Raw genomic sequence first — 19,657 nt, forward strand, 5'->3', positions numbered from 1 at the left:
CACACTGACAGAATTATATCCACACACTGACAGAATTATATCCACACACTGACAGAATTAAATCCACACACTGACAGAATTATATCCACACACTGACAGAATTATATCCACACACACTGACAGAATTATATCCACACACTGACAGAATTATATCCACACACTGACAGAATTATATCCACACACACTGACATAATTATATCCACACTGACATAATTATATCCACACACTGACAGAATTATATCCACACACTGACAGAATTATATCCACACACACTGACAGAATTATATCCATACACACTGACAGAATTATATCCACACTGACAGAATTATATCCACACACACTGACAGAATTATATCCACACACACTGACAGAATTATATCCACACACTGACAGAATTATATCCACACACACTGACAGAATTATATCCACACACACTGACAGAATTATATCCACACACTGACAGAATTATATCCACACACTGACAGAATTATATCCACACTGACATAATTATATCCACACACTGACAGAATTATATCCACACACTGACAGAATTATATCCACACACACTGACAGAATTATATCCACACACTGACAGAATTATATCCACACACACTGACAGAATTATATCCACACACACTGACAGAATTATATCCACACACTGACAGAATTATATCCACACACTGACAGAATTATATCCACACACACTGACAGAATTATATCCACACACTGACAGAATTATATCCACACACTGACAGAATTATATCCACACACTGACAGAATTATATCCACTCACTGACATAATTATATCCACACACACTGACAGAATTATATCCACACACTGACAGAATTATATCCACACACTGACAGAATTATATCCACACACTGACAGAATTATATCCACACTCTGACAGAATTATATCCACACACTGACACTTTCACCCCAAACAGCATTGTTTTGACTCTATCCTCATGTCGTTCCCAGCTCCAGTGAACTACATGCCCTGATGGATCCAGAGCAGTTCATTGTCATTACCATACTTCTTCCACTCAGCCTCCAACTGAGGACTTGATCATCTGCTTCTGGGAAACCATCTAATCAAACACTGTATCCAGACGTTTCTGGGAAACCATCTAATCAAATACTGTATCCAGACGTTTCTGGTGAAACCATCTAATCAAACACTGTATCCAGACGTTTCTGGTGAAACCATCTAATCAAACACTGTATCCAGACGTTTCTGGTGAAACCATCTAATCAAACACTGTATCCAGACATTTCTGGTGAAACCATCAAATCAAACACTGTATCCAGACGTTTCTGGTGAAACCATCAAATCAAACTGTATGCAGATGTTTCTGGTGAAACCATCAAATCAAACTGTATGCAGATGTTTCTGGTGAAACCATCAAATCAAACACTGTATCCAGACATTTCTGGTGAAACCATCAAATCAAACACTGTATCCAGACATTTCTGGTGAAACCATCTAATCAAACACTGTATCCAGACATTTCTGGTGAAACCATCAAATCAAACACTGTATCCAGACGTTTCTGGTGAAACCATCAAATCAAACTGTATGCAGATGTTTCTGGTGAAACCATCAAATCAAACTGTATGCAGATGTTTCTGGTGAAACCATCTAATCAAACACTGTATCCAGACATTTCTGGTGAAACCATCAAATCAAACACTGTATCCAGACGTTTCTGGTGAAACCATCAAATCAAACTGTATGCAGATGTTTCTGGTGAAACCATCTAATCAAACACTGTATCCAGACGTTTCTGGTGAAACCATCAAATCAAACTGTATGCAGATGTTTCTGGTGAAACCATCAAATCAAACTGTATGCAGATGTTTCTGGTGAAACCATCAAATCAAACACTGTATCCAGACATTTCTGGTGAAACCATCTAATCAAACACTGTATCCAGACGTTTCTGGGAAACCATCTAATCAAATACTGTATCCAGACGTTTCTGGTGAAACCATCTAATCAAACACTGTATCCAGACGTTTCTGGTGAAACCATCTAATCAAACACTGTATCCAGACGTTTCTGGTGAAACCATCTAATCAAACACTGTATCCAGACATTTCTGGTGAAACCATCAAATCAAACACTGTATCCAGACGTTTCTGGTGAAACCATCAAATCAAACTGTATGCAGATGTTTCTGGTGAAACCATCAAATCAAACTGTATGCAGATGTTTCTGGTGAAACCATCAAATCAAACACTGTATCCAGACATTTCTGGTGAAACCATCAAATCAAACACTGTATCCAGACATTTCTGGTGAAACCATCTAATCAAACACTGTATCCAGACATTTCTGGTGAAACCATCAAATCAAACACTGTATCCAGACGTTTCTGGTGAAACCATCAAATCAAACTGTATGCAGATGTTTCTGGTGAAACCATCAAATCAAACTGTATGCAGATGTTTCTGGTGAAACCATCTAATCAAACACTGTATCCAGACATTTCTGGTGAAACCATCAAATCAAACACTGTATCCAGACGTTTCTGGTGAAACCATCAAATCAAACTGTATGCAGATGTTTCTGGTGAAACCATCTAATCAAACACTGTATCCAGACGTTTCTGGTGAAACCATCAAATCAAACTGTATGCAGATGTTTCTGGTGAAACCATCTAATCAAACACTGTATCCAGACGTTTCTGGTGAAACCATCAAATCAAACACTGTATCCAGACGTTTCTGGTGAAACCATACAATAATATAATATGCAGAGCCTTCAGAAAGTATTCACACCCCTTATTCAACATTTTGTTGTGTTACAGCCTGAATAACAAATCTATTATATGTAAATGTGTCATTGGCCAACACACAATATCCCATAAAGTGGTATTATGTTTTTAGACATTTTTACCAATTAATTAAAAATGAATTGATGAAATATCTTGAGTCAATAAATATTCAACCCCTTTGTTATGACAAGCCTAAATAAGTTCAGGAGTAACAATGTGCATAACAAGTCACATAATAAGTTGCATGGATTCACTCTGTGTGCAATAATAGTTTATAGCATGATGTTTGAATGACTACCTCATCTCTGTACCCGACACATACAATTAATTGTGAGGTCCCTCAGATTCCATTCCAAAGACTAGGGAGGTCTTTCTATGATTCGCAAAGAAGGGTTCCTATTGGTAGATGGGTAAAATTAAAAAAAAAAAGTAGACATTGATTAACTTCACCATCCCTATGAGCATGGTGAAGTTATTAATTACACTTTGGTTGGTGTATCAATACACCCAGTCACTACAAATATACAGGCGCCTTTCAGTTGCCGGCGAGCGGAAAAAAAACGCTCAGGGATATCACAATGAGGCCAATGCATAGCATTTTTGCATAGTGTTGCTAAAAGTGGAGTCAGGGGTTGGGCCGTCCTACATAATCCTCCGTTGAACACATTTGATTCTGGATCAGACAGGGTTGGGCCTTCACTTTTAGTCTCTCTCTCTCTCTTTCTCTTTCTCTCTCTTTCCCTCTCTCTCCCTCTCTCTCCCTCTCTCTTTCTCTCTCCCTCTCTCTCTCTCTCTCTCTCTCTCTTTCCCTCTCTCTCCCTCTCTCTCCCTCTCACAAACACACACACATATATGCCCCCCGCCCCCCCCCACACTCAAGGTGTGAGGTTCTGACTGAAAGTTCACTTTTACAGTAATGGTATTGGATACTCTCTCGCTCTCCTTTCCCATGGACTATTGCTGTGGAGAGATACTCTCTCGCTCTCCTTTCTCATGGACTATTGCTGTGGAGAGATGCTCTCTCTCTCTCCTTTCTCATGGACTATTGCTGTGGAGAGATCCTCTCTCTCTCTCCTTTCTCATGGACTATTGCTGTGGAGAGATACTCTCTCGCTCTCCTTTCTCATGGACTATTGCTGTGGAGAGATCCTCTCTCTCTCTCCTTTCTCATGGACTATTGCTGTGGGGAGATACTCTCTCTCTCTCCTTTCTCATGGACTATTGCTGTGGAGAGATCCTCTCTCTCTCTCCTTTCTCATGGACTATTGCTGTGGAGAGATGCTCTCTCTCTCCTTTCCCATGGACTATTGCTGTGGAGAGATACTCTCTCTCTCTCCTTTCCCATGGACTATTGCTGTGGAGAGGTCTTGCCATAGAAAACTGTAACTCGTCCACTCAGGAACATGCACTGTCTTCTTGGTAAACAACTCCAGTGTAGATTTGGCCTTGTGTTTTAGCTTATTGTCCTGCTGAAAGGTGAATTAATTCTCCCAGTTTCTGCTGGCAACGAGACTGAACCAGATTTTCCTCTAGGATTTTGCCTTTGCTTGGCTCCATTCCATTTTTTTTTATCTTGAAAAACACCCCAAGTCCTGATGACAAGCATACCCATAACATGATGCAGCCACTACTATGCTTGAAAATATGGAGAGTGGTACTCAGTAATGTGTTGTGTTGGATTTACCCCAAACAACACTTTGTATTCAGGACGAAAAGTGAAATGCTTTGACACATTTATTTTTGCAGTATTACGTTAGTTTCTTGTTGCAAACAGGATGAATGTTTTAAAATGTTTTTATTCTATACAGGCTTCCTTCTTTTCACTCTGTCATTTAGGTTAGTATTGCGGAATAACTACAATGTTGTTGATCCATCCTCAGTTTTCTCCCATCACAGCCAATAAACTGTTTTAAAGTCTGCAGAAGTCTCATGGTGAAATCTCTGAGTGGTTTCCTTCCTCTCCGGAAACCTGAGTTAGGAAGGTCACCTGAATTATTGTAGTGACTGGGTGTATTGATGGACCACCCGAAGTGCAATTAATAACTTCACCATACTCAAAGAGATATTCAATGCCAATAAGTGCCTGTCTTTGCAAGGCGTTGAAAAACCTCCCTGGTCTTTGTGTTTGAATCTATGTTTGAAATGCACTGCTCCACTGTGGGACCTTACTGATAATTGGGTCCCACTTTAAATGACGATCTCCTTATAAAGCCTTCATAAAGCCTTCACAAGCACTACATACATGTGTTACAAAGTATCTATAACCGTATGTCATGCTTTATAAATGGTTCATAAAAGTAATATAACTGTGTGACATAATCACCAATGTCAAATGTGACTTAACCCTCTATGTCGAATATGAATATAAACATGTGCTTTATAAAGGGTGACATATTGTGTCGATCTAAAGAGATGTTATGTTAGTCACATTATATCTGATTTCGCTCCCAGACACTTCCGCCCAAATGTGTGGAAGGTCTGTTGGACCAACGCATCAAACTTGGCCTTTATTAGTTAGGGTTAGGTTTAAAATCACATTTTAAGAAGATCAATTGTGGAAATGGGTAGGGTTTAGCAATAATTCAGACTTTTTGACTGTGTTAAGTAGTGACGATGACAAATACTTTACTAAGTAAGGTCACAACTACAGTTGAAGTCGGAAGTTTACATACGATTACACAGATCCACAAATAATTCATAAACAAATCAAATTTGGATGAACTCCTATACCTATTGAGTGAAATTCTACAGTGTGTCATCACAGCAGCAAGATTTGTGACCTGTTTCCACATGAAAAGGGCAACCAGTGAAGAACAAACACATTGTGAATACAACCTACAGTTGAAGTCAGAAGTTTACATACGCATAGGTTGGAGTCATTAAAACTCGTTTTTCAACCACTCCACACATTTCTTGTTAACAAACTATAGTTTTGGTAAGTCTGTTAGAACATCTACTTTGTGACACAAGTATTTTTTCCAACAATTGTTTACAGACAGATTATTTCATTTATAATTCACTGTATCACAATTCCGGTGGGTCAGAAGTTTACATACACTAAGATGACTATGCCTTTAAACAGCTTGGAAAATTCCAGAAGATGATGTCATGGCTTTAGAAGGTTCTGATAGGCTAACTGACATCATTTGAGTCAATTGGACGTGTACCTGTGGATGTATTTCAAAGCCTACCTTCAAACTCAGTGCCTCTTTGCTTGACATCATGGGAAAATCAAAAGAAATCAGCCAAGACCTCAGAAAAAGAAGTGTAGACCTCCACAAGTCTGGTTCATCATTGGGAGCAATTTCCAAATGCCTAAAGGTACAACGTTCATCTGAACAAACAATAGTACGCAAATATATACACACCATTGGACCACGCAGCCGTCATACCTATTAGGAAGGAGACGTGTTCTGTCTCCTAGAGATGAATGTACTTTGGTGCAAAAAGTGCAAATCAATCCCAGAACAACAGCAAAAGACCTTGTGAAGATGCTGGAGGAAACAGGTACAAAAGTATCTATATCCACAGTAAAACGAGTCCTATATCGACATAACCTGAAAGGCCGCTCAGCAAGGAAGAAGCCACTGCTGCAAAACCGCCACAAAAAAGCCAGACTACAGTTTGCAACTGCACATGGGGACAAAGATCATACTTTTTGGCGAAATGTCCTCTGGTCTGATGAAACAAAAATAGAACTGTTGGGCCATAATGACCATCGTTATGTTTGGAGGAAAAAGGGAGAGCCTTGCAAGCCGAAGAACACCATCCCAACCGTGAAGCAGCATCATGTTGTGGGGGTGCTTTGCTGCAGGAGTGACAGGTGCACTTCACAAAAAAAGATGGCATCATGAGGTAGGAAAATTATGTGGATATATTGAAGCAACATCTCAAGACATCAGTCAGGAAGTTATAACTCGGTCACAAATGGGTCTTCCAAATGGACAATGACCCCAAGCATACTTCCAAAGTTGTGGCAAAATGGCTTAAGGACAACAAAGTCAAGGTATTGGAGTGGCCATCACAAAGCCCTGACCTCAATCCCATAGAATATTTGTGGGCAGAACTGAAAAAGCGTGTGCGAGCAAGGAGGCCTACACACCTGACTCAGTTACAACAGCTCTGTTAGGAGGAATGGGCAAAATTCACCAAATGTATTGTGGGAAGCTTGTGGAAGGCTACCTGAAACGTCAAACAATTTAAAGGCAATGCTACCAAATACTAATTGAGTGTATGTAAACTTCTAACCCACTCTCTCTACTATTATTATGACATTTCACATTCTTAAAATAAAGTGGTGATCTTAACTGACCTAAGACAGGGAATTTTTACTAGGATTACATGTCAGGAATTGTGAAAAACTGAGTATAAATGTATTTGGCTAAGTTGTATGTAAACTTCCAACTTCAACTGTATATAATTCTAAGGTCACTCCCACTAAGGCCATTTTTGAATGGTTGATATCCCAGGATTATATGTGCAGGGTGTTCAATAGCCTGGGGCCGACGTTACACAAAGAAACACTTACCTTGATGGAAGCCCCCCAACCTAAAGAAATTGAAAGTGTATTTCTTCTGGAACCAAGTTACAAGTTCCTTAGTACACAAACATGCACATGACAAAAAAACAAGTCATACCACGTGGTGCAGGGACCAGTCACCCACTCCTCCGCTTAAAGATCAGCCACAACATGTTGGCACTATTGTAACAGGTTGTAATCAAGCCCTGGTCTCCTCCACCCACTCCTCCGCTTAAAGATCAGCCACAACATGTTGGCACTATTGTAACAGGTTGTTATCAAGCCCTGGTCTCCATGGGAACAGAAGAGGAACACCTGGAGCGGTAGTCTCAGGTTGGACTACTTCAAATCATCAAGGTTCTGACACACACACACACACACACACACACACACACAATTGCAAGTGTTGCAGGTCCATCAACTCATTAAAATACTTGTCACATCCTACAGTAACCTGTGGATCATGAGAGAACCTATATATATATATATATATATAGTATCCCTGTAAAACTGAGTTTATATAGTATCCCTGTAAAACTGAGTTTATATAGTATCCCTGTAAAACTGAGTTTATATAGTATCCCTGTAAAACTGAGTTTATATAGTATCCCTGTAAAACTGAGTTTATATAGTATCCCTGTAAAACTGAGTTTATATAGTATCCCTGTAAAACTGAGTTTATATAGTATCCCTGTAAAACTGAGTTTATATAGTATCCCTGTAAAACTGAGTTTATATAGTATCCCTGTAAAACTGAGTTTATATAGTATCCCTGTAAAACTTAGTTTGAAGTGAGACCTTCGCTTTAGTTTGTAGTGAGACCTTCGGTTTAGTTTGAAGTGAGACCTTCGGTTTAGTTTGAAGTGAGACCTTCGGTTTAGTTTGAAGTGAGACCTTCGGTTTAGTTTGAAGTGAGACCTTCGGTTTAGTTTGAAGTGAGACCTTCAGTTTAGTTTGTAGTGAGATCTTCGGTTTAGTTTGAAGTGAGACCTTCGGTTTAGTTTGAAGTGAGACCTTGGGTTTAGTTTGTAGTGAGACCTTCGGTTTAGTTTGTAGTGAGACCTTCGGTTTAGTTTGTAGTGAGACCTTCGGTTTAGTTTGAATTGAGACCTTCGGTTTAGTTTGTAGTGAGACCTTCGGTTTAGTTTGAAGTGAGACCTTCGGTTTAGTTTGAAGTGAGACCTTCAGTTTAGTTTGAAGTGACACCTTCGGTTTAGTTTGAAGTGACACCTTCGGTTTAGTTTGTAGTGAGACACACTTCGTTCATTCATTACATATAGAGGGGAGGAGTTTCCTCCTATAGAGGGAAGGAAGGGGTGGTGTTTCCTCCTATAGAAGGAAGGGAGGGGAGGTGTTTCCTCCTATAGAGGGAAGGAAGGGGAGGAGTTTCCTCCTATAGAGGGGAGGAGTTTCCTCCTATAGAGGGAAGGAAGGGGTGGTGTTTCCTCCTATAGAAGGAAGGGAGGGGAGGTGTTTCCTCCTATAGAGGGAAGGAAGGGGAGGAGTTTCCTCCTATAGAGGGGAGGTGTTTCCTCCTATAGAGGGAAGGAAGGGGAGGTGTTTCCTCCTATAGAAGGAAGGGGAGGTGTTTCATCCTATAGAAGGAAGGAAGGGGAGGTGTTTCCTCCTATAGAAGGAAGGAAGGGGAGGTGTTTCCTCCTATAGAAGGAAGGGAGGGGAGGTGTTTCCTCCTATAGAAGGAAGGAAGGGGAGGTGTTTCCTCCTATAGAAGGAAGGGAGGGGAGGTGTTTCCTCCTATAGAAGGAAGGAAGGGGAGGTGTTTCCTCATATAGAAGGAATGAAGGGGAGGTGTTTCCTCCATATATAGGGAAGGTGTTTCCTCCTATAGAAGGAAGGGAGGGGAGGTGTTTCCTCCTATAGAAGGAAGGGAGGGGAGGTGTTTCCTCCTATAGAGGGAAGGAAGGGGAGGAGTTTCCTCCTATAGAGGGGAGGTGTTTCCTCCTATAGAGGGAAGGAAGGGGAGGTGTTTCCTCCTATAGAAGGAAGGGGAGGTGTTTCATCCTATAGAAGGAAGGGAGGGGAGGTGTTTCCTCCTATAGAAGGAAGGGGAGGTGTTTCCTCATATATAGGGAAGAAAGGGGAGGTGTTTCCTCCTATAGAAGGAAGGGAGGGGAGGTGTTTCCTCCTATAGAAGGAAGGAAGGGGAGGTGTTTCCTCCTATAGAAGGAAGGGAGGGGAGGTGTTTCCTCCTATAGAAGGAAGGAAGGGGAGGTGTTTCCTCCTATAGAAGGAAGGGAGGGGAGGTGTTTCCTCCTATAGAAGGAAGGAAGGGGAGGTGTTTCCTCCTATAGAAGGAAGGAAGGGGAGGTGTTTCCTCCTATAGAAGGAAGGGGAGGTGTTTCCTCATATATAGGGAAGGTGTTTCCTCCTATAGAAGGAAGGGAGGGGAGGTGTTTCCTCCTATAGAAGGAAGGGAGGGGAGGTGTTTCCTCCTATAAAGGGGAGGAGTTTCCTCCTATAGAAGGAAGGGAGGGGAGGTGTTTCCTCCTATTGAGGGGAGGAGTTTCCTCCTATAGAAGGAAGGGAGGGGAGGTGTTTCCTCCCATAGAGGGAAGGAAGGGGAGGTGTTTCCTCCTATAGAAGGAAGGGGAGGTGTTTCCTCATATATAGGGAAGGTGTTTCCTCCTATAGAAGGAAGGGAGGGGAGGTGTTTCCTCCTATAGAAGGAAGGGAGGGGAGGTGTTTCCTCCATATTCATCCTATAACTCCCACAGTTGCCCTTTTCCTTCTGTGTCAGTCAGGGTCAAAGGTCAGTGGGAGGGAACAATCTCTAGCTGTCTCCTCTCCCAGAGACAGACAGAGCTGATCATTATGACTGGATATATGGTTGTCTCACCTAGCTACATTAAGATGAATGCACTGTAAATCGCTCTGGATAAGAGCATCTGTTAAATTACTAAAACGGAAATGTAATCACTCTCATCTATAAACATAATCATACAAGTGGGTGGCTGCTGTACACGTGCCCTCTCTGTGATCGCTCACTTCTCCCATCCATGCCTATTCTCACTAAGCTACATCCACTTAGCACGCTCCCTCGCCCTTTCTCACACAAACAACGATTCCCCATCCAACCCCGCTCTCAAATTTGGGATGAGGCACGCAAAAAGCTGTGTCACCTGAATCTGTTCCTCGTGAGTCTGTTCCTCGTGAATCTGTTCCTCGTGAATCTGTTAATAGTGAACCTGTTTATACTGAACCTGTTTATACTGAACCTGTTTATACTGAACCTGTTTATTGTGAATCTGTTTAGTCTGACAGCTTTCGTAACAGACTGTTTACACCTGTTCACACCTCTTCACTGACATTTAGTGACACATACCTCTGAAGAGCACATGTGTGCTTTCTTCCCAAACAATGTTTATTTTTCTACCATATAGAGGAGAAGAAAGGAAGTTAGTAAATGTCTGGAACCTCTGAGAAGAAACACCAACAGCCATGCAGTCTGAAACGTCTGAGATATAACACCATAAACAACAGAGTCTGGAACCTCTGAGCTGTAACACCATAAACCACACAGTCTGGAACCTCTAAGATATAACACCAAATAACCACACAGTCTGAAACGTCTGAGATATAACACCAAATAACCACACAGTCTGAAACGTCTGAGATATAACACCAAATAACCACACAGTCTGGAACCTTTGAGATGTAACACCAAATAACCACACAGTCTGGAACCTCTGAGATATAACACAAAATAACCACACAGTCTATAACCTCTGAGCTGTAACACCAAATAACCACACAGTCTGGAACCTCTGAGATATAACACCAAATAACCACACAGTCTGGAACCTCTGAGCTGTAACACCAAATAACCACACAGTCTGGAAACCTCTGAGATATAACACCAAATAACCACACAGTCTGGAACGTCTGAGATATAACACCATAAACAACAGAGTCTGGAACCTCTGAGCTGTAACACCAAATAACCACACAGTCTGGAACGTCTGAGATATAACACCATAAACAACAGAGTCTGGAACCTCTGACATGTAACACCAAATAACCACACAGTCTGGAACCTCTGAGATGTAACACCAAATAACCACACAGTCTGGAACCTCTGAGATATAACACCAAATAACCACACAGTCTATAACCTCTGAGCTGTAACACCAAATAACCACACAGTCTGGAACCTCTGAGCTGTAACACCAAATAACCACACAGTCTGGAACCTCTGAGCTGTAACACCAAATAACCACACAGTCTGGAACCTTTGAGATGTAACACCAAATAACCACACAGTCTGGAACCTCTGAGATATAACACCAAATAACCACACAGTCTGGAACCTCTGAGCTGTAACACCAAATAACCACACAGTCTGGAACCTCTGAGATATAACACCAAATAACCACACAGTCTGGAACCTCTGAGCTGTAACACCAAATAACCACACAGTCTGGAACCTCTGAGCTGTAACACCAAATAACCACACAGTCTGGAACCTCTGAGCTGTAACACCAAATAACCACACAGTCTGGAACCTCTGAGATATAACACCATATAACACGTAGTTTTCTATTATCTAGTGAAGATTCATCAGGGCTTAATGAAAGACTAAACAGCTGGGAGACAGCCTTTCATTCATCAAATGGCCCAAAAATATTATAGCTGTGTGTGTGTTATTCTAGATTCTTCTGAACTGACCTCCAGGACCCTTCCACCGTCATTACCCCAGAAAAGGTGTGCTGCCTCCAAGGGAGGATTTCCCCTGCACACCACCTCATTCATTCATTCCTCTCTTACCCACCATTCATAGATTTATTTCCCCAGGCTACTGTTGACTATATAACCGCCGTAGGCAAATGGCCACTGACATTTGATTTTGTAAATAAAACAAAGCAGATTTATTGAATTTTAAACCCCAAATCTATTTTGCATGAAGAAACAACCTGTCATTCATCACAATCTTTGTGAATATCTGGGTTTTCCCTCTTCACAATGCAGAAAAACTGCATTTAATCAGTGGACACCGCTCATTTTTATTACAACACACCTGTCATAATTGTTTTCTTTACTAAAGTAGTGGTTTATTATTATTATTGCTAAAGGTACTGCATAGGTGTAAAGATTCATTTTTTTAGCAAGAGATAGCACTTGCATAGCCTAAGGAAGTAGCAGAAATGTGCAGAAAGTAGTTTTGAATACATTTTATTGAAGGGAAAGTGATATATTCTTATCTACTCTACAATGAGGAATTCAACTACAAAATACTAGTCTTCTCCCATTTTTTTAAACATTGCCCCCACCCACAAGGTGTAAACAACAACAATAAATAAGAATAAAATAAGATAATAGATACAAAACAAAAACGTGAAGAACATAAATCAATCAACTCTAATTAGCACATGTAGGACAGTATGCAAGTGTGTGTGCATGGACTTTGCAAATGTACTTTGTCACATGTGCATTACATAGTATTTGTTTTACAGTCCTTCTTTGGGGTTGGCATCTCCTCTTGCCTGCCCCAGCTGCAGCATCAGGTGGATCAGGACAAGATTCAGCCACCTGAACAGCTTTCACAAGTGCTGCAGTGGCTGCTGTGCGGGGGAGGCGCTCCCTTCTTTGAATGTGTGGAGTTAGAAGTGCCTTTCCCAACTGCTCCAGGAACACCCTCCTCTTGTTCTGCTTATCAGGCATCCAGGTATGGTTGATCTTGTTCCATATCACGAAGGCATTGAATGAGGACACATCAATAATATCATGGAAGATGACCAGGAGCCAGCGGACAGTCATCCTCCTGCAGCTTTAAGTTCCAAACATCTTGTTCAGGTTGTCCACACCTCCTTTGTTGTGGTTATAGTCCAGGATAATGGCTGGCTTCCTGTCCTCACGATCACTGATCTCAGCCGTTTTGTGCAGTGTGATCAGGAGGACCACATTCTTGTTCCTCTTTGGGAGGTAAGAAACTAGAGTGGTGGTGGGGTGAAGGCAAACTTTGATGAGATGGCCTCTCTCCCCCTTGTTGCGAAGAGTGCAGGGGGGAGCTCAGGCTTGTTTTTTCTAACTGTGCCAACCATGGTGATCTTCCTCTTCAGGAGCTGCTGGCTGAGTCCATAAGAGGTGAAGAAATTGTCACATGTGGCATTGTGCCCCTTCAGTCCATCGGTCACATCAAGCACAACCCACATCCCCTGGTTCTTCTCCGGGCCTCCACTGGTCAGCTTCCCTGTGTAGACTTGCATCTTCCAAGCGTAGCTGGATTGTGCATCACAGGCCACCCATATCTTGATGCCATACTTTGCTGGCTTGCTTGGGCATATACTGCCCTAAAGGCCAGCGACCTTTTGACAAAAGAGATTACTATCAGTAATTAGTATCAGTGTCACAGAAAACAAATCACACAAATCAATGATATTACAGCAATACATAATAAAATTAACAGTGAAAATCACTTGCATTACAGATATGAAAATAAAAATGTACCTCTGAATGGAACCAGTTTCTCATCCACGGTTACTTCAGGCCCAGGGTTGTAGAGGTACGGCAGACGCTCCACCCACTTCTCCCAGACCTCTCTTATGGCCGCCAGTTTGTCTCTCACATGTCCTGCAGGTCTTTACTCATGGTTATCAAATCATAGCATTCTTAAGAAAGTGTGAAAGACTTTCTGTGGCATCGCGGCACGGAAAATCACCCTTCCACTCTCTACATCCCAGAGACTACATGTAGCCTCGCCTCGGGACCTATACACACCTGCTAAGATTAGCAGCCCTATGTAGGCACGCAGGTCAATCTCATCCTTTTTTCATCCATCCTTCTCCATATTTACAGAAACCCTCCAAATGTGTCATCTCCAGGATGATTTCTGGCCACCCCTCATAGCCTGGTTCCCCTGTAGGTTTCTTCCTAGGTTCCGGCCTTTCTAGGGAGTTTTTCCTAGCCACCGTGCTTCTACACCTGCTGTTACGGATACAGGTATCCTGTGTGTGTATTTGTTTTCTCTCCTTCTGCACTAGTCACAGGTGTCACTCATCAGTCACCAATCAGTCGCCACTGAAGACACACCTGCTCCTTTTCCCTTACCCAATCACATTTCCTTTCCCTTGGTTTAAAAGTATCCCAATCAGTTCTCTCTGGAGATCTCTCTTTTGTTTTTGCACCTACATGTCACTTTGTCCGTTATCCTGTGTGTATTGTATTGTATTGTATTGTATTGTATTGTATTGTATTGTATTGTAATGGTGTATGACTGTTTGTTGGAGGGAAAAGGAGATAACCAGCCAAGTCGCCCATGTGCCTACATTACCCGTAGGAAAACAGTGTCTAAATCCCCTAGTTAGAACTGGGCGGACCACCCACTATTTTTGGTTAGGCCAGGGTGTTACATTGGGTGGGCATTCTATGTTCTGTTTCTATGTGTTTGTATTTCTTTGTTTTGGGCCGTGTGTGGCTCCCAAATCAGGCACAGCTGAAGTTCGTTGCTGTTGATTGGGAGTCACACAAGTGCATGTTTTTCCGTTGGGGTTTTGTGGGTAATTGTTTCTGTTTAGTGTGTTTCAACTGACAGGACTGTGTTGGCTGTCAGTTCCTTGTTTTGTTTGAATAGTGTTACGGCAATAATTAAATATGTTGAACACTAACTCCGCTGCGTTTTGGTACACTCTCTCTAAAGGCAGTCGTTACACCTGGGGTCATCCTTATGACATTTTGTGCTGACATCCTGCCCTGATTGTCATATGGTGACAAGGACTGTGTTATATTGCTGTTCTTTAACAAAAATGTCTTGTTTTCAGCTTGGGGGATTTCTTCTTCATCTGAAGATGATGCATTGTGCTCTGGGTTGAACTCTTCCCCATCTTCTTCAGATACCTCCTCCTTTTCTAAATCATTGTTCTCTTGTTCCTCCTGGACATCTGAAAAATCTTATCAACGGCCTGTTAGGCACTGAAACGTGCACTTATGGCTTCAGCAAAGAGAGAGCTGGGGGGGACTGTCATCTGCAGCACCTTTATAGCCTCTGACTGCATTCCCCATTAGTAAACAATGCTTTACAGAAAAAAAAATTAGTCTGAAATTTTGTTTATTTTGTCTGTGAACTTGAGTCATGTGTGGGGTCGTGGAGGGGAGATGCTGCACATGCACACAAAAGTGCATGTTTTGTCTGAGTTCAATCAGTAGCACACATAATCTCAATTTCTCATTGTGTGTGTGCGCGTGTGTGTATTTTGTGTTTTTGTGGTGTATATATTATTGTGTAACTGCCGGGTCAAAAATGACCCTAAGACAATCTTTGTACTCTGGTGGTGTACAGCTTTCATGGAAATATGAACAAAGGTGATGTTTCACTTTTTCTAATGTTGGGGTCAGTCTAGGAAAAGTCATCACATTTCAAGTTGAAAAAAATATCATTTAGGGTTAAGTATTTTTACTTAACCTCTTTACTCTTTACTTTACACCACTGGGAATTCTAATAAGTACAGGCCACCATCAGAATGTATCATATTTACAGGGCCTTGCACAACACATGATTCTTTCCAGAACTTTCTCCAGTGTCAGTCCTCAGATGCTCCCGTCAGCATCCGTCACCTCGGCTTGGCAGTCAACTGCCTGCCCCTCCTTATCTTCCATCATTAAAAACAATTTTTTTCCCCCCCCCCATACTTTTCCCTCTGCTTGAGCTACTATGTTATTGCAATAACGGTCTTTCTCGCTCCTCAATTAATTATTTACGGTGGGATCCAAAATTCCCCTCTCTTCAGGGCAAGGAATAATCGCTGCAGTCAGCTCCAAATACATCAGCTGGGCTGCAATGGGCGGGGCATATTTCTATAAATAGTGCCACGACAATCACATCAGCCCAATACCACCGCAGGGTCTCTCTGTTCGCCCGCTGACTTTTTATGGGCTATATATAGATATGTCATAGATTCTCCGACACTAGAGCACTGTCTGTGGAAGAAGGAGAGGGAGAAGAGGGATATTTACGGTGGGATCCAAAATTCCTCTCCACACCATGGTCCGATGCTATCTGCCACCCCTCACCTCCATACCTTGGCCTGATGGTAATAATAGCGCTAGGCTAACTCCCCTCAATACCATGGCATGACAGTAATAATAGCGCTAGGCTAACTCCAGTCCATACCATGGCATGACGGTAATAATAGCGCTAGGCTAACTCCCCTCCATAGCTTGGCATGACGGTAATAATAGCGCTAGGCTAACTCCCCTCAATACCATGGCATGACGGTAATAATAGCGCTAGGCTAACTCCCCTCCACACCATGGCCTGATGGTGACAATACCTCTAGGCTACCTAACCCCCCCTCCCCTCCACACCATGGCCTGATGGTGATAATACCTCTAGGCTACCTAACCCCCTCCACACCATGGCCTGACGGCGATAATACCTCTAGGCTACCTAACCCCCTCCACACCATGGACCTGATGGTGATAATACCTCTAGGCTACCTAACCCCCTCCCCTCCACACCATGGCCTGATGGTGATAATACCTCTAGGCTACCTAACCCCCTCCACACCATGGCCTGACGGCGATAATACCTCTAGGCTACCTAACCCCCTCCACACCATGGCCTGACGGCGATAATACCTCTAGGCTACCTAACCCCCTCCACACCATGGCCTGATGGTGATAATACCTCTAGGCTACCTAACCCCCCCCTCCCCTCCACACCATGGCCTGATGGTGATAATACCTCTAGGCTACCTAACCCCCCCTTCCCTCCACACCATGGCCTGATGGTGATAATACCTCTAGGCTACCTAACCCCCTCCACACCATGGCCTGATGGTGATAATACCTCTAGGCTACCTAACCCCCCCTTCCCTCCACACCATGGCCTGATGGTGATAATACCTCTAGGCTACCTAACCCCCCCTTCCCTCCACACCATGGCCTGATGGTGATAATACCTCTAGGCTACCTAACCCCCTCCACACCATGGCCTGATGGTGATAATACCTCTAGGCTACCTAACCCCCCCTTCCCTCCACACCATGGCCTGATGGTGATAATACCTCTAGGCTACTTAACCCCCTCCCCTCCACACCATGGCCTGATGGCGATAATACCTCTAGGCTACCTAACCCCCTCCCCTCCACACCATGGCCTGATGGCGATAATACCTCTAGGCTACCTAACCCCCTCCCCTCCACACCATGGCCTAACGGTGATAAGTCAATGAGCAGCCAGCTGTGCACAGATACAACCACCTGTGGTGCCATTATTTATAAGGCACATATTTTTTTTCCCATGAGGCCCCTCATTATTAGCCAGATAATTATAATTTTGTGCAACACTTTTTATTTATTTTTTTAAGTTAGACAGGCCCACCAGCCCATCTGGCAGTCCACCCCTGTGATAAGACACAGCATAGGACATACAGGCCTACACCACTGAAAATCTAGTGTCAAGTGAGAGAGCCTGTGTCTTGGCCACATTCCTATCGAAGTGCTGAAAAGTTGTATCCATCTATTATTAGATTAAGCAGACAACAAAATACCAACCAGACTGAGTTATATGGACCAGTCAGACACCGAGTCCAGGAGTGGAAGGCTAGATATACTGTAGACAGCGTGTCTAGGAGTGGAGGGTTAGGTATACTGTAGACAGCGTGTCTAGGAGTGGAGGGTTAGGTATACTGTAGACAGCGTGTCTAGGAGTAGAGGGTTAGGTATACTGTAGACAGCGTGTCTAGGAGTAGAGGGTTAGGTATACTGTAGACAGCGTGTCTAGGAGTGGAGGGTTAGGTATACTGTAGACAGCGTGTCTAGGAGTGGAGGGTTAGGTATACTGTAGACAGCGTGTCTAGGAGTGGAGGGTTAGGTATACTGTAGACAGCGTGTCTAAGATGAGAAGCTCTGAAGCAGGCAGAGTGTCTAACATGAGAAGCTCAGAAGCAGGCAGAGTGTCTAACATGAGAAGCTCATAAGCAGGCAGAGTCTTTAAGATGAGAAGCTCAGACGGGGGCAGAATGTCTATGAGAAGCTCAGATGCAGGCAGAATGTCTAAGATGAGAAGCTCAGACGCAGGCAGCTGGTTTAAGATGAGAACCTTGGACTGAGTAGCATCCAGAAGACCTGACAACATGGCAGTCAATCTGCGCAATCTGCTAGGTTCTGTTGGCTACTCGATTCCACACAACAAACATATAACCTACTCCATCCCCCAAAAAATCAATGCAGGAGTAGGCCTGCGTTAACATTTCACTACCACTGTCGGTCTTACCGATATGGTAACCACTAGTCAGCATGCATTCATCTGGCCCTTGTAACAATGCTGATGGGAACGATAGGCTTTAGTTTTGATGGTTTTATACATCATCATCGGTCCATTTAAGAAATATGACAGGGGGAAAACTAGGCACACACACACACACACACACACACACACACACACACACACTACTCACCTTGCATATGTGAAAGTTTTCCGAGACTAGCGTCTCATGGACATGGATATCCTGGGGAGTGGGCGGTGTACCAGCTGCACTGCTGCATGACGGGGACGCGACAGCCCCCTGAGAGGAGGAGGACAGGCCATCCAGTACCTTCCGAAACTTCTTCATCTTCCTTTAGTTTACTGAGAAATCAGAACGTCTATATCAAAAATATTCTAGCAACCTAATCAAGAGTTTTCTTCTTTTCAAAGGCTAAGATGAGGCGAGTATGTTTGGTGTTTTTGAGGGTTGGCAGGAGTCGCTTCCTGTAGCCCCTCTCTCTGTCTCGCCTTCGCTCTCCTTTTTAAGTGCAATTCAAAAAGTCCTGGAGGGACCTCATCGTGCACTTAGACTTCCGTCCACAAAATTGTTTATCTTGGTTTGATGGGGGTACGTATTGGTAAAAGAGACTAGCCAATTGCTAATGGAGGTCTATTGCGCATCAGAGCGTGCCACAGCAAGGATTTCACCTAAGAAACTTCATGTTTCTTTAGCCTGCTAAAACCGCATTACAATAAAGCATGACGGCAAAAGATAAACTACAAAATTAAAATCTAATAACTGCAGCTATTATGAGCGACTAACTATATAGATAACCAGCTAAATGATCAAACCGTTACCGATACACTACCTAAACAATGCTTCAAACAAAAATCGCACTGTTTTGGCAGAATGGAGAGTGATGCAGATCTACGCAGAGAGACAATGCAGCTCGCTTCCACTCTCTTGCCATCAAAACTAGAAAATAAAGTCAACCATCGCACGAACCAAGAAGAGGAACAGGTTTTAAGGAAAGTGGAATCAGGTCAAATGAAGTAGTCTTGACGATTTGTCGCGGTTGTTGACAACCCTCCTAGCCTTGATTCCCTGCAGTCTAGCCCTGTCCGTGGTACTGGAAAACTTTACTCCGACCCCGC

At 42.9% G+C, this 19,657-nt stretch overlaps 1 protein-coding gene across 2 annotated transcripts in view; it reads right to left on the minus strand.

Annotated features, from left to right (window-relative positions):
• LOC115161390 (syntaxin-binding protein 5-like) overlaps positions 1-19,264 on the minus strand; it is a 236,131-nt gene extending 216,867 nt beyond the window's left edge. For both annotated transcript variants that reach the window (XM_029712341.1, XM_029712339.1), the window contains exon 1: positions 18,714-19,264. In XM_029712341.1, coding sequence (XP_029568201.1) covers positions 18,714-18,869 — 156 coding nt within the window. In that variant the 5' untranslated portion in view covers positions 18,870-19,264. The remainder of the gene's footprint in view (positions 1-18,713) is intronic.
• Positions 19,265-19,657: the final 393 nt, after the last annotated feature.

The sequence above is a fragment of the Salmo trutta genome, chromosome 24, assembly GCF_901001165.1.
Source record: "Salmo trutta chromosome 24, fSalTru1.1, whole genome shotgun sequence".
NCBI lineage: Eukaryota > Metazoa > Chordata > Actinopteri > Salmoniformes > Salmonidae > Salmo > Salmo trutta.